This window comes from Phocoena sinus, chromosome 7 (assembly GCF_008692025.1).
Source record: "Phocoena sinus isolate mPhoSin1 chromosome 7, mPhoSin1.pri, whole genome shotgun sequence".
NCBI lineage: Eukaryota > Metazoa > Chordata > Mammalia > Artiodactyla > Phocoenidae > Phocoena > Phocoena sinus.
In genome coordinates this window covers 95,332,820-95,348,301 of record NC_045769.1, presented here as the reverse complement: position 1 = coordinate 95,348,301, position 15,482 = coordinate 95,332,820, and the positions used below count along the sequence as shown (strand labels likewise).

Sequence of the window (15,482 nt, the reverse complement as noted above, 5' to 3'; positions counted from 1 at the left end):
ACCTCTGTCCCTTCTCCCTCCCATTCATTTCCCACACTGCCACGAGGAGCACCTTGAGAAAACAGAAATCTGACCATGTTATTTATCTGCTTAAAAGCCTCTGATGACACTTCACTACTTCCCTAGGATACAGTGCAACTTGGCATGGCATGCGTGGGCTCCACTCCATCTGATTGGTGCCAAAGGTTCAGGCTTCCTCTCCTTTGACTCACTTCTCAGTGTGGCCTGCACTCACACATTTGCATGGAATTCCCATTCCCAGGACGTCTGTTCCTATCACTGGGCTTTGGGGCATGCTTTTGGTGGTCCCTCTGCCTGAACCAGGACCCACTCCTTTTGAACTCATTCTTCATAATCCAGCTCTGATGTTTCTCAAGGGAAACTTTCCCACATGCCCCAAGTATTTATTTATTCTATCCTATGTTTCCAGAGCCTGGTTATATATCTCTATTTTCACATTATATTGCATTAAAATGATTTGCTTATGATCATCTCTCCCAGTTACAGAGTAAGCTCCAAAAGAAAGTTAGCTGTTTTCCTTATCTTTGCACCTAGTATATAGTCTTTTTAAAATAACAGCTTTAGGGACTTCCCTGGCGGTCCAGTAGTTAAGACTTGGCGCTTCCACTGCAAGGGGCACGGGTCTGATCCCTGGTCAGGGAACTAAGATCCTGCTTGCAGTGTGGTACAGCCAAAAAAAAAAAAGAGAAAGAAAAACAGAAAAAAAGAAAATAACAGCTTTAGTGAGATGTAATCTATTTATATACTATAAAATTCACTCTTTTAAAGTGTCTAATTCAGGGCCTTTTAGTATAATTATGTAACCATCACCACTGTTTAATTGTAAAACACTTCCATCACCCTCAAAAAGAAACCCCATACCAAGTAAGCAGCCTCTTCCCATCCCTCCCTCCCTCAAGCCCCTGGCAACCACTAATCTACTTTATATCTCTATGTACTTGCCTACTCTGGCCACTAAATATAAATGGAACCAAACAATATGTGGCCTTTTGTGTCTGTCTTCTTTCACTTAGCATAACGTTTTCAGGATTCATCCATGTTGCAGCACGCATCAGAACTTTACTCCTTTTTATGGCTGAATAATATTCCATTGTATGGAGATATATATATATATATATATATATATATACCATATTTTGTTTATCCGTTCATCAACTGATGGACATTTGGACTGTTCTCAATTTTTTGGCTATTATGAGGCATGCTGCTATGACATTTATGTACTAGGTTTTATGTGGATATATGTTTCCAACTCCCTTAGGAGTACAGAATTGCTGAGTCATACATTAAATCTGTGTTTTTACATTTTAAGAAACTGTCAGGCTGCTTTTCAAAATGGCTGCACCATTTTCCATTCCTGCCAGCAGTGTATAAATGTTCTAATTTCTCTGCATCTGTGCCAATACATGTTGTCTGTCTTTTTAATTTTAGTCATTCTAGTGGGTGTGAAGTGGTATCTCCTTGTGGTTTTGATTTGCATTTCATATAATCTTTTTTAAAATTAATTTTTATTGGAGTATAGTTGACTTACAATGTTGTGTTAGTTTCTTGCCTTTCTTTTTTTTTTTGGAAAGATGATTCTTTCTTTCCCTTGGCTGTGCCGGCTCTTAGTTGTGGCATGCGGGATTTTTGTTGTGGCATGTGGGATCTTTAGCTGAGGCATGCATGTGGGAACTAGTTCCCCGACCAGGGATCGAACCTGGGCCCCCTGCACTGGGAGCTCGGAGTCTTACCCACTGGACCGCCAGGGAAGTCCCTACAATGTTGTGTTAGTTTCTGCTGTACAGCAACGTGAAAGAATTATACATAATAATCTTAATAACTGTTTATATAATGAATAATCTTTGAATACCCTATACATAGTAAGACAGGCTGGGACCTGGGACCTGGGACCCTTTGCTGCAGTGCTTGCACCTGAGCAAAGGTTTCCTCCAGCAACAAAATACAAAGAAACTATAAGAAACTAAAAATAACTGTGTGCATGGCAGTTGGGGCAAATTATGGACACCAAGATGCAAAAAGACCAAAAAGCCCAACTGCCACTTCTGAAGAGCCAGAAGCAAAAGCAGGGGGTTGGGAGCAAAAGCAGCGACTGCACATGCTCCCTACACAAAACACCACCGAAGGGGTGGGCAGACCACCTAAGCCCCCGGTCCGGCCTGACCCCTGGACACACCCCCACCCTCACCCCACATAAGGATCCAGCTGACTCCCCCTGAGCGAGCAAGCAAGCAAGGGAAGGTGTTGCTTGTTCCCACTCCCCCGCTGCTGTGCTGCAGCAGGGGCCCCAATAGAGCCTTGCCTGAATTTCTTGTCTGGCCTCTGATCAATTTCTATTGAATAAGGAGGCCAAGAACCCTGGTCCGTAACAGTAGTAAACATCCCATAAACACTAGCTAACCAAACTGAAGTGTTTCAATGTTCTTTTCATTCCACAAATAACTGTTGATCCACAATGGGCTAACTCTAATGCATCTAGTATAGTTTGGCAAGGTTATGAAGGTAGACTTTGCAGCAAAAAGGCCTGAGTTCAAATCCCAACTCTGCTACTTACTGGCTGTATGAACTCGGGCAGGCAATTTAATCTTCCTGAGCTTTAGTGGGGGCATGGTAACAGTATCTGCCTTATGGTGTAGCTGTGAAGGTTAAATAAGGTCATGAGTGTTAAGGGCTTGGCACAGTGGCTATGGGGAATACTCAGTACATGTTAATTATTTTCACTGAGTGAAATGAAGTCATAAAGGTAAACAAGAAAAATGCCTAATAATAGCACTATATGATGTAAGCTGTGACAGAGATATTTATGTCTCTATCCATAACAATGAGGCTACCCTCTTGTTATTATTAGGCAATTATGCAAACTAATTACATCATGTTTACATAATGGTTTGAATTCTAAAATACATATTAAATAAATATTCTAATTTAAGATGTGTTACCTTCAAGAAAGTAGTGCTTTAGCATACTGAGAAACAAGAGATTTGGGATAAGAATGATTTATACTTCATGAATATAGAGCTCCTGTGGTCAACTTTCTTTTTGCTTTCACCATTTTTTAAAGTAGACAATATGTGGGAAACAAGGTTATTTTTTATATGTATGAGACAATTTCTTATTTGCGCTTCTTAGCCCACAACAAAACAAACATTTTGTACAATGCTGTCATTTAATAAAAAATGTAAAGCTTGTTTTTGAATTTTTGGGGCATATTTTTAAATTTCACAGCGTGCCTAAAAGTTCTCATTTTCAGGGACTTCCCTGGTGGCACAGTGGTTAAGAATCCGCCTGCCAATGCAGGGGACGTGGGTTCGAGCCCTGCTCTGGGAAGACGCCACATGCCATGGAGCAACTAAGCCCATGCGCCACAACTACTGAGCCTGTGCTCTAGAGCCCGCGAGCCACAACTACTGAGCCCACGTGCCACAACTACTGAAGCCCACGTGCCTAGAGCCCGTGCTCTGCAACAAGAGAAGCCACCTCAATGAGAAGCGCATGCACTGCAATGAAGAGTAGCCCCCGCTCGCCACAACTAGAGAAAGCCCGCGCACGGCAACAAAGACCCAATGCAGTCAAAAATAAATAAATTTTTTTAAAAAAGTTCCTTTTCAACTACATAGAATTTTTTTTCAGCAGACCAGTAATCATCCTGTATATTTTTAATGCAAATATGGGTGTTTCAAATGTAAATTTGGTTTGGGTGAAGAAATGTTCTAGGTGGCCTTGAGGACAGCAGACCAGGGGACTTAAGAATGATTATGACAGAGAAAAGGCAGGGTGTGAGCCAGGTCAAAGATGTAAGTACTACCACAAGGAAAGGAAGATGAGACAACCAGGGAGAGGCTAGTGAGAAGAAAGGAAAATCGGGGGATAATTGAACTAAAAGCCTACAAAATGAAAACAACTGCTGAGGGAAAGCAGAGACCACAGTGTGGCTAAATTTGGGAACTATCTAGAGATCTGTTCCAAAATGGAAAGAGAACTACTGTCTGAAGTAACGAAATGGAAGCAGCTCTGGCTCAGCGAGATTTGGAGAAGAGAAACCCAGCAGAAAGAAGATTTATCCTACGCAGGAGCTGGACTTGTTACCCATATTAGGTTAGAGTCCTTTCTTTTGCTTATCTATGAATCTCTTACACACCAAGTTTCTCTTCAGATACATTATTTTATATATATATAAAATAAATGAAAGGGACCTCAGAAGCCATCTCGTGATCTAGGGACTTAAATGGCTGCATAAATGCTGCTGCTGGCTCTTATCCATTATGGGCCAAAAGAGGACTGGAAAAGGTCCTAAAGAGGTTAACGGAAGGGCCCAATTTCCCACAGCTATGGCTAAAAGAAGGGATACCCCTGAGATGATGGCAGGAAAAAATGAAAATTAGAGAGGCAGGCTTCCTATTTGAATACTCCACTCATTCTATTTTATTCAGAAACAGCCTGTAGTTACTTGGAAATGACAATATAGAATAATATAGCTCATACCTTTCTCTCCTTCCATCTGGAGATGCCCTACTTTATCACTCCATGGAAGCCAATGTAGGAAAATCAAAACACTGCAAAACCAAGAGTACTTAGAAGCCATGCACATTCAAACGTAGAATAAAGGAAGAAGCTCGAGAAAGTGGATCGCATCTGAGAGTCACCCTGGTGATGGACTCCCAGGCGGGACTGGTTACTGAAGGGATAGCCACCTAGGCTTTCCTTGTGGTGGTGGAATTATTTCTTTTCATTTGAGTTGGACTTCAATTTGAGCTTTATTTGGGTTAATAAATAACCGCTTTAAAAGTGTAAATATATCTAGGATGGGTAAAGAATTGTGACTCATACATTTGTGTGGATTAATTCCATGCAGGGTGTCATTTAAATACTTAGCAACAGCTACAGCAGGGGTATAAACCAGACTCCTAGAGGCCCATGCTGTGCAGGATAACAAGGAGGTCCAGGAGGCCCTAGCGGTGGGGTGAGGGAGTACAGTGAAGGGACTGAAGAAGTGGCTATGGACCGTTACCAAAATACTTAACATTTAACAGCCAGTACACCTATATCCATATATACTGGTAGAGTACTAGCCCCAGTTCCATACATTTTTTAATCCCGATAAATTAGCTGAGTTATGTGACAGACAGAGAATTCTGATTAAGAGAGGAGGGAGACAAAAATAATGCCGTTCTGAATGAACCCCACGGGAGAAAGAAGGCAGGAAAGAGCAAAACTAATATAAAAATTTTTTTCAGGAAAATATTCTCTCATTCTCCTTCTCTTCTTCGTAACCAGAGGTCTCTCTGTCCCCAGGACCCATAATCATACTAATATTAGCTCTAGGTTAATTCACAGAAAACAATTTGCCAAAAGCTCATATGCTGAAAGTCAATCCACCTGAAACCCAATTCACTGAAGACCAACTTGCCAAATTTACCACATTTATTGGCCTTCTAAAAAATCATTTATAGAGTCCACAGCATTTTGAATGTGATGATACTGGGAGGGTTAAGAAGACTATGGGGAACTAGGGACCCAGGGACCTGGAGTCTCCTGACTCTTTCTGCCTCAGTTCATCCTCTCCCTGCCCTGCAGGCTCACTCTCCGCACCCCGGTCTCCTCCTATTTGAGCCTCCTGGTCTCTCTTTCTCTAGAGCTGACGGCCTGGGCTGAGCCATGCACTAACACATAGTCTGTTCCTCTGGCCTTGGAAGGTCCCTCTTCTTTGCCCCAGCTCTAACCTCCAGCTGCAGCAGCCAGATGCTGGGACAGAGATAAAATGAACGTTCCTTAAAATGCTGACACTACAGAAATATTCATAAGCTGTTAAAAACCATCCAATTAGAACTGTTATCAACATTTTAGTTAAACAAGTTTTTGATGACAATGGGCAAAATCAGTTAATTTGGCAAAGTTTAATCGGCAAAATTGGAAGTATCCTAAAAATGCTAAATGTAGGCAATTTTTTTAAAAGGCTCTAAAAAAGGATCTGAAAGACATCATTATAGATAGAAAAATTCCCATAGGAAATGCTGAAATTCTGGCAACATTCAGAAGAAAAACATGTTGGTTAAATTTCCTTAGGACCTCTCAACAAATTGGACATTTCTTAAGATGCATGAAGCTGGAGGGTATAAAGACAAACCAATGAGCAGCAACTTCACCTAAGGTCCTTTAAAACACACTTCACATCCTGGCCAACAAACAAAGAAACAAAAACAAATACAAAGCAAAACAAAGCAAACTGAACAAATGGTCTCCACATTACAAGATTCCAGTTTATATAAAACCATCTGTGTAAAAGACATGCATTGAGAAATCTGTGCAAGGTAACACTGAACTATGAAAGATAAACACCTAATTCAGGAAAGCAAGATTTGGTAAGGATGACTAGGCAATTTTTTTTTAAACTTTGTACACAGATATACATTTTTCTTCAGAGACACTTAAAAACAATAAACATGTATAAATGTGGGAAGATGTGTTTCAAGTTCTTAATATTTATGTTAGAAACTAACTCAGACATAGTTCAACAGGGAATTTTAGAGACAGAACAGCTACAAGTCATGGTTTTAGTTATATTTTTTAAATACCTATGATATCTATTGATTTTTATAGACCAAAATATAATATAATAAGCACTACTAAAAGAAAAGTTTTTAAAATAAAATTAAAATGTCTTAGAAATAATTCTTCTATTTTTTTAGCAAATTTGACAGAATGGCATTCTAGTATTCTAGAAAAGAAAAATATACTAGCCCTCCAAATAGGATACATAAGAAACTTAGTAAGATTCCACATAAAAAACATCTTTCCCTACCCTCAGGGTCACAGAGATAGTCTCCCATATTTTCTTCTTAAGGCTGGATTCTACTTAGCTTGTTTTTCTAAGGACATGAACAGTAAGCACTGATCTATAACTGTTGGAAGATACAAGCCACTGTTGCAGCCTCCTTATATCAAAGTCATCTTTTAGTTCTTAGAGTTTTTCCACCTTTATGTGGAGGCTTTTCAATAGCATGAACGATTGAAAATTGCTATTTAAAACAACATGATCAAGTTATATTTAAAAAAATTGAAAAGAATGTCATATAATCTTACATGAGTGAACAACATTTCATTCCTGAACTCTTCAGACTTTTCATTTGGAGTCCAAGCTTCAGCAAATTGCAGGAAATCCCATTTTTCCTTATCATCCTCCTCAGCCTGAAGTTTTTCCTTCCTACCATTCAGTGTGCTCCCTGTAACCTGAGCCTGTAAGATGATAAAATATACGAATTTTACAACAGGTCACCTCACAGCTGACATTTACTAAGTAGTAACTTGATTTTGCATTTAAATCACAAGCAATCCAAAAAAGAAAATCTTACTGTTTCAGCGTATCAAGGGCTTTAGTAATATAATTATTTATAATTACAACCAAATTGCCAAGTCAATGATTCCTATGCTTAATGAGGAAAAGGTTAACTAGAGAAGCTATACTATTTGCTTTTCTCATAAAAACTTTTATTCTAATATTTATAAACTTTGAAGTTGAACATACATATGATTGGCCATTTTGAATATCTATACTCAGTGCTTGACAGCCATCCTCTAGACCTTAGTCAAGTCCTTTCTATAAACATCCCTCAAGGTTGGGGAGAAGAGACAGCTGAGTGGACGGAGCAAGCAACATCCCTAATACCTTTGCTAGAATCCGGTTACAGGCTGTCCTCTGTCCAAAATTTAGCCCGGAACTCAAGAATCTTGTTGAAAAAGGGTTTATTCTTAGCTTACAGAAAGCTAAGGGGTTTGAAAGCATTCTAGTTCCTTACTAGCTCATCCTCCCCTAGCTGCTAAAATGGTAGAAGAAGGGCTTGGAAGACAATAGGAACACACCGAGGATAGCAGGTAGAGTACTACCAGTTGAAGCCTTTTCTGGACTTGGTCCCTATCAACATCAATATCTTAGTGTACTTCGATATCCTTCGCCTGAAAACACTAAAACTCAGCCTCTTAACTCATGCAGGCTATGGGTAATAATGAGTAAGTGGTAACCTGGTTTAAATTCAAGCTTTACCTTGCGATTCAACATTCCCCACATAAAGGTGTCTAGAGTCCCATTTGCAATAAGGTAGTGAATATTCACAGAACTGCACTGTCCAATCCGGTGAGCACGGTCTTCTGCTTGTTTTATGTGTCCAGGGTCCCAATACAACTCAGCAAATACAACATGAGTTGCAGCAGTAAATGTCAAACCCTAAGCAAAATAAAGAAACTGAGATGCAAATAAACTGAGAATTTAGCATAGAGCCATATATAATAAAGTCTTTTGAGTATGTTCAATGGACAAGAGAACACTGAAGGACTTAAAAACAAATGAGTCTTTCATTTTAAGCCAAATTAAGAAAATTTAATTCATGAAAGGCAAATGAAGACTGCTTACTGCAAGATAGCCAGGTGAACTACAAAGAACACATTTAAAAGGTACTTCAATATTTCAAAAGTCAGTTTAATGGATACATATATAAACAAAATCACTTTATCCTCTGATGAAGACTGGATTCACATTACCACTGGAAAATCTAATAAAATACATTATAAATGAGAATATAATTTCTAACACATGGTATCCATGGCAACTATGACAGCAATGACATCCTCTATTCATTTAATTCATACTGCTGTTCTAGAAAGCAAGAAAGTCATGTCTACAGTCACACTCTTTTCTTTCTATGGAATTTCTCATGTTGCATCCCAAAGACTCTGACATTTACTGACTTGTATCTTGATGTATAAAACACAACTGCATTTTTGTGCAATTGCATTTTATATCAGTTTGAAATAGTGTAACATTAAAAATATTAACTAAGTCTTGTTTTACAATTAATATATGAAATAATGCAAATCTCCTCAAACTAAAAATGTGTCCAAAAATGCATGACTTTAAAGTGGATAGGCCGAGCGAAACGTGGACCATAATTATGCTATTGCTACATAGTAGTAAGTGATATTAGGTGGTCAGCAGAAATACCTACTATACTTTCGAAGTGTCATCTAATCCAATCTATGCTGTTGTTCACGTGTACTGGAACTTCTATAAGTGACTTTTGTGACTGCTGTGCTGTTATTTTGATATGTTATTTTAACTTGAAATATTTTTATATCACATACCATCATACTAGCATTCATTAAATGGTGGCACCAGTTCTCAAGCTGAAGATCAACTACTTTGGAACAGAACTTAGAAGTAATAAAAACATGGAGAGAGTCAAATAAACACCATGCTAAACTGTGCTGCTATTTAGGATATAAAATGCCACACATTGAGAGATAATGCAGAAAAATTAAGTAGTATTGATATTTAAAGATGGACACCTTTAAGTGTGTAAGAAGTATCATATGACCATACAAGAATCCACGTTGACATTGGCAGGATCAACGTCACACAAAGATGATACTAAATTGGACTTCCCTGGCAGTAAGTGATTAAAATTCTGTGCTTCCACTGCAGGGGCGTGGGTTCGATCCCTGGTCAGGGAACTAAGATCCCACCTGTGGTGCTGCATGGCCAAAAAAAAAAGATGCTACTAAGTTACAATGGAAGAGTCACAAACCTCCAAAACAAAGCCCTTTCTACAATACCTTCCTTTATTGCTATGAAGATATGAGTATTCAAGTATATGAGTTTTGAACTATACAAGGTCTTCAGGAATACAGCCTTGAATAAAATGTGAGTGCCTTGCAAAATCTTAATTTCAGGAAGTCTTTTATCAGGTCACTCCAAGACTCTCCTGCAGCTTCCTCCTACTTATCTTCTCCTGAGCTATCAGTATTCCATTTCTACTTTTAAGCTCTTTTTGATGATATTCTCTATGGCTGAAATATTCTAACCGATATAAAACTAGATTACTGGAAATTTAATCCAACATGAGGAAAGTGTTGAGACAACCCTCCTTTTGGCTAGAACTCCTAGTGAGTTAGTTCTAGAACTTCTTCATCCTCATGGATTCTCGCTATATATACAATTTTATATACATCAGTTAGCTGGGTAAAAGGAGAACTTTGGCCCTGGTCCAGATTCCAGAATCCACAGAAGCTGCCAGATATGCCATATAGCAGGTTGGATATTTAACAGCAATATGCTCAATTACTTTTCCCTATGTGAAATATCCTGGCTTAACATTTACATCAAAATATTTTAGAATGTTAGTAGGAAAGACATCCAGAAGGATCCCCTCTTACACAGGGTGGCAGAGACTAATACCTATTCTTTTCTTATTCCTTTGTAATGTGACACCTGATGTTTAATATGGCTAATTGGAATAACGGTTACTTTCTCCAACTTCCCTTGAAGTTAGTTGTGGCCCTGGGACTAACTGCAGGCCAGTGAGATACAGCATGCCTTTCTCCAGTCAACTGCCTGGATCGCAGATGTGATGGATAAGCTCTAGCAGCCCTCTTAGATGGAAACAACCTAAATGCCCATCGACAGACAAATGGATAAAGAAGGTGTGGTACATATATACAATGGACTATTACTCAGCCATAAAAAGGAATGAAATTGGGTCATTTGTAGAGACATGGATGGACCTAGAGACTGTCACAGAGAGTGAAGTAAGTCAGAAAGTGGAAAACAAATATCGTATATTAACGCATGTATGTGGAACTTAGAAAACGGTACAGATGAACCAGTCTGCAGGGCAGAAATTGAGACACACATGTAGAGAACAAACGTATGGACACCAAGGGGGGAAAGCCGCAGGGGGTGGGGATGGTGGTGTGATGAATTGGGCGATTGGGATTGACATGTATACACTGATGTGTATAAAATGGATGACAAATAAGAACCTGCTGTATAAAAAAAATTGAATTAAATTAAATTAAATTAAAAAAAAAAGAGATATCTGCTAGGAGTGGTAAAGCAGAAAACCAGAAGGGGCCTAAGTGCTAAGAAACTACCATGCTAGCCTTAGACTGCCTATATCAGAGAATAAAACTATGTGATTTAAGTCATTCTTAATTTGGGTTTTCATTTACTTACAGCCAAACCTAACTCTAAAGGACAAACCAAGGGCACTCTATGAAAAGTTCAGAAAGACAGAAGAGTTCTTTTCCCTCAGGCCACCTTGCCTCACAGACTCTGATGAAAACAACCAAGTCAGATAAGTGCTATAAAGAAAGGGATGAGAAAAGTCTATGCAAATTCAAAGGAAGGAAAAGATCATGGAAAAGTATTATAATCACACTAGCTATATTCTTTTAGGAAATTATCTCCTTGAAAATTTAGGAAGCTTAGTCAGAGGTGTTGAGGTCTCCTTCTGTTACACTTTCTAGCACTCTCCAAAGTAGAATGAATATTTATCACATCAGATATAAAGTTATAGTTATGGTTAATCATCTTGACATTTTTATCATCTCAACAATTCATTATCAAATTCAGACCTGAAACTTCTTACCTGACCAGCAGCCTGAATGCTTAGAATAGCCACACGAGTCTCAGGATCCTTTTGAAACTGATTAACCAGGTGTATTCTTTCTGAAGATGGAACACTTCCATCAATCCTAATGTAACGAGTCTACCACCACCAACAAGGGAAATGGCAAAATTAGGACAAGCTCCTATGCATCCATCTTATTATACATATTTTACAGCTTATTTTTATGTTCACATAATAAAACAGAAAGTGGTGAAGATGACAGGTTAGTAAATGTTACATAAGAAGAATTTTTTTTTTTTTTACTAATATCATCGTACTCTATTTGTTGTTTGATAGACAGTTGTTTCCAGTTCTGGGGTATTGCAAACTGTGCTGCCGGGAATACCTTCACAGATGTCTCTGTCTCTTTGTGTTCCTGTGTCAGTTTATCTGAAGTATGTATTCAGGAGTAGAAGTCCTGGATCGATTTTAAATGTTATCCCTTCCAAGGCAGTCTCCCAACCAGATGATAGTGCCCAAAAACTTGTTGCTAAGAAACAGCACAGAAGGTGTCCCCAATGGTGTTGACGATGAGCGGGAGTTGGTCTAGCTGGTGTCAGGACTTAATGAACCTCAGGTTCTTGATGTCTCATCACAGAAAGAATTCAGTGAGAGACAAAGTGATAGGCAAGAAGCGGATTTATTCAGAGAAACACACTCCCCAGACAGAGTGTGGGTCATCTCAGGAGGTGAGAAAGGCCAATACAAGAAGAATCTTAACCAGATTTCTTAATAGCTTCTTATAACAATTTTGTATTTTTAAGTCTTTTAAGCTACTTGAGAGTGGGATCTATGTCTAGTTCATCTTCATACCATCAATGCCAGGTGTGATGCCACAGATATAACAGGAGCTCTATAATCATTACTGGATTAAGCTAATGTTGTTATCAGTAACATTCTATGTAAATTAATAAGCAAACTTTAAATCATGGATCAGACTAATTCTAAAGTAACAGGATCACTAATTCCAAAGTAAAAATAAAGTCAGACATGTGAGAAAAGAAAAAGAAGATTCTGCCCATGTATTAGGGATTCATGAAGAGTAGTCCGGAAATGTCGCAACATTAACTGGGAAAACATTTTTTTTAATGTACCATTTGAGTTCTCTTTTCTCGCATTATTAAACTTAAACGAAATATGTGACATGGTCATCTCCACTGAGGTAGGGAACCAAGACACCCAAATACATTTTTACAAAGTGAGGAAACATTAAATGATAAACTGAACAGTGCTATCTTTTAAGAACGATGTGAGTTGAGAAAAAGGAGCAATCAGTGTGTTAGAATAGCTAAAAAGAACTTATTACTCAACTTTGTAAAAACAAATATAAGCCCTGAATTTCAAATTGCCTCATTTTTATATGCACTTTTATGGAAAACGTTGCCTTAAATAGTTGAGACATACAAATACTCAGTTTTATAAGGGAATCATCAAGTTAATCATTAAATAGAATGCCCCTTATCAACTTTCTATGTCTTCACAAAACAGACATAAATTGACCAGTGATCCACTTAATATCCATCAAGGGAGATTACAGAATCTTCCGAGGATCTTTCTAAAGAAAACACATTGTCAGGCTAGGGAGAGTTTTACCTATGTTTTTAACTCTTAGTGACACTAAATGGGATTCTAAACATACCAGTAAAGTGGGAGTGGGAAGAGACACACTTAGAAAAGATTCCGGTGGTTTTAAGGTGTAATGAATCAGAATAAAAAATCTAACATTACTGTTCAATCATTTAAAATTTATTTCTAAGGCTAATTATCTCTTCCTCAGAGGGTGTTTCACAGATACAATATGATAATGATAAAGCATCTTTTAATATACAGCACTTTACTATATCATATTATCATATATCTTTCTATGAAGAAAACACTAGAATTACATCTTTGGTAATGTTAATGAACATATTAGCAAATGCTTGAATATGTATACAAAGTTTTAAAAAAATATGGCTTTATTCCTCCCTTTAAAATATCTACCTGCACAGGCAAGTGGTTCTGCTGCTACATGTATATTAAGCTCATATAATTTGTCAGGAACTTTCTCTGGCGGATTCAGAGCACCTCTGGAAGCCCTTAGCACATATGACACGTTTACACTGGATGTAACAAGGTTTACACTCTGAAAGAAAAAATGGCAGATGCTGTGGCCGATAGGGCTGTTGGAAAACAAGGTGGACGGAATAGAATGCAGTGAGGCCAGCAGGTTTGGTGGCGCTTACCTGGGCATATGTTTCAAACCCACCTACACTAAATCTTAATAATCATATTCTATAGAGTAGGCTGCCTGGAAGTTTAAAAGGTATGACTGCGGCTGGGCACTAAAATTGGCTGAAATCATTCTTTTCTCCCCTCAAAATCACCCACATTCTAAGGCCACCATGTTGGTAAACAAAAAAGTTTAACTGCCTATACCAATCTCAAATGGTCCAGTAACAAAACCAGAATTCACATTATAGCCTATCAAGGCAGCATATTTTAATCAATCCAGATAATTTGATCAGTGGAAAATTATGACTGGTATAAAAGGGAAAACTTAATAGTATATTAGCAATACAACAGAAATATAATATTAGTATAACTGCAATAAAAATACATAATAATTTATAGATATAATACCATCCCATCATCTAAAGAAGGCAAAAAAGCTCAGTAATAAAACTACAATGGATGTTTAGTATATTAAAAACTGCATTCTAGGGCTTCCCTGGTGGCGCAGTAGTTGAGTCTGCCTGCCGATGCAGGGGACGCAGGTCTGTGCCCCGGTCTGGGAAGATCCCACATGCTGCGAAGTGGCTGGGCCCGTGAGCCATGGCTGCTGAGCCTGCGCGTCTGGAGCCTGTGCTCCGCAACGGGAGAGGCCACAACAGTGAGAGGCCCATGTACCGAAAAAACAAAACAAAAACCAAAAAAAACCCCTGCATTCTAAGAAGTACTTTATAGAATTATGGTAACATACCTTGTTTTCTATGACGGCTTCTGTGCAAGCTTGGAGCATGCTTAAATGATGTGCAAAAACCAGAAATTTAAGCGAATCATTCTGAAGCATCATCTTAATATAATCCTTTACAGCACCTGCCTAAATATTAAAAGTTAAACATTATTAATGTCATAAAAATGTTTATTAAAAAATCATGTCATTTTCTTTAATAAAGCAAGAAAAACTTGGAAAATCAGTAAGTTTCTATGAACTTTTAATTGTTTTGTTCTCTAGGTAGCCTAAAATAGAAGCCCACAAGTAAAGGAGCACATGGAAGAAGAGGGACAAGAGAGGGAAAAAAACTGAGAAGTAAAACAAGAGCAAGATAAGAATTAGATTTTAAAAAACAAGACAGGGAAAGAGTCTCAAAGGAAAGTAGGTAGTCAAGTTGGCTGTGGCCAGGAAGGGGTTGGTGCTTTTGTTTAGAAAGTAATTTTCAAAAAAAAGCTCATATAGGGACTTTCCTGGTGGTCCAGTGGGTAGGGCTCCGCCCTCCCAATGCAGGGGGCCTGGGTTCAATCCCTGGTCAGGGAACTAGATCCCACATGCATACTGCAACTAAGAAGTCTGCATGCCGCAACTAAGAGCCTGCATGCTGCAACTAAAGATCCCGCATGCTGCAAGGAAGATCCCACATGTCGCAATGAAAACCTAGTACAAAAAAAAAAAAAAAACAAAAAACAAAAAAAACTACAAAAAAAACTACAAAAAGAAAAAACAAAACCTAGTACAGTCAAGATAAATAAATAAATATTTTTTTTAAAAGGGCTCATATAGAAGACTAAGTGGAATAGAGTGAAGGAGAAAATGGAAGATAAAAAGTCAAATGACATTTTTTGGTGTGTGGGAAAGACTGAAAAAGTAAGAAAGCTGGGCTGAAGTTTAAAGATTATGAAAAGTTGGGCTATTCATTTTTTTAAACTAAGAAACTTAGGTATGTTTACAAATAGGTTGTTGAAGGTGCAGAAAGGCTAAGAGAAATGGAAAATGAGGGGAATCTAGCTTGCCTCTAGGATGGAGAAGTTCTCAGAAGAGGCTGG

General features: G+C 38.2%; 1 protein-coding gene across 5 annotated transcripts in view; it reads right to left on the bottom strand.

Annotated features, from left to right (window-relative positions):
• Positions 1-15,482, bottom strand: part of ZRANB3 (zinc finger RANBP2-type containing 3) — a 275,954-nt gene that overhangs the window by 36,749 nt on the left and 223,723 nt on the right. For all 5 annotated transcript variants that reach the window (XM_032638607.1, XM_032638608.1, XM_032638610.1 and 2 more), the window contains 4 exons: positions 14,422-14,541; positions 11,439-11,558; positions 8,060-8,239; positions 7,102-7,254 (listed from right to left, as the gene is read on the bottom strand). In XM_032638607.1, coding sequence (XP_032494498.1) covers positions 7,102-7,254; positions 8,060-8,239; positions 11,439-11,558; positions 14,422-14,541 — 573 coding nt within the window. The remainder of the gene's footprint in view (positions 1-7,101; positions 7,255-8,059; positions 8,240-11,438; positions 11,559-14,421; positions 14,542-15,482) is intronic.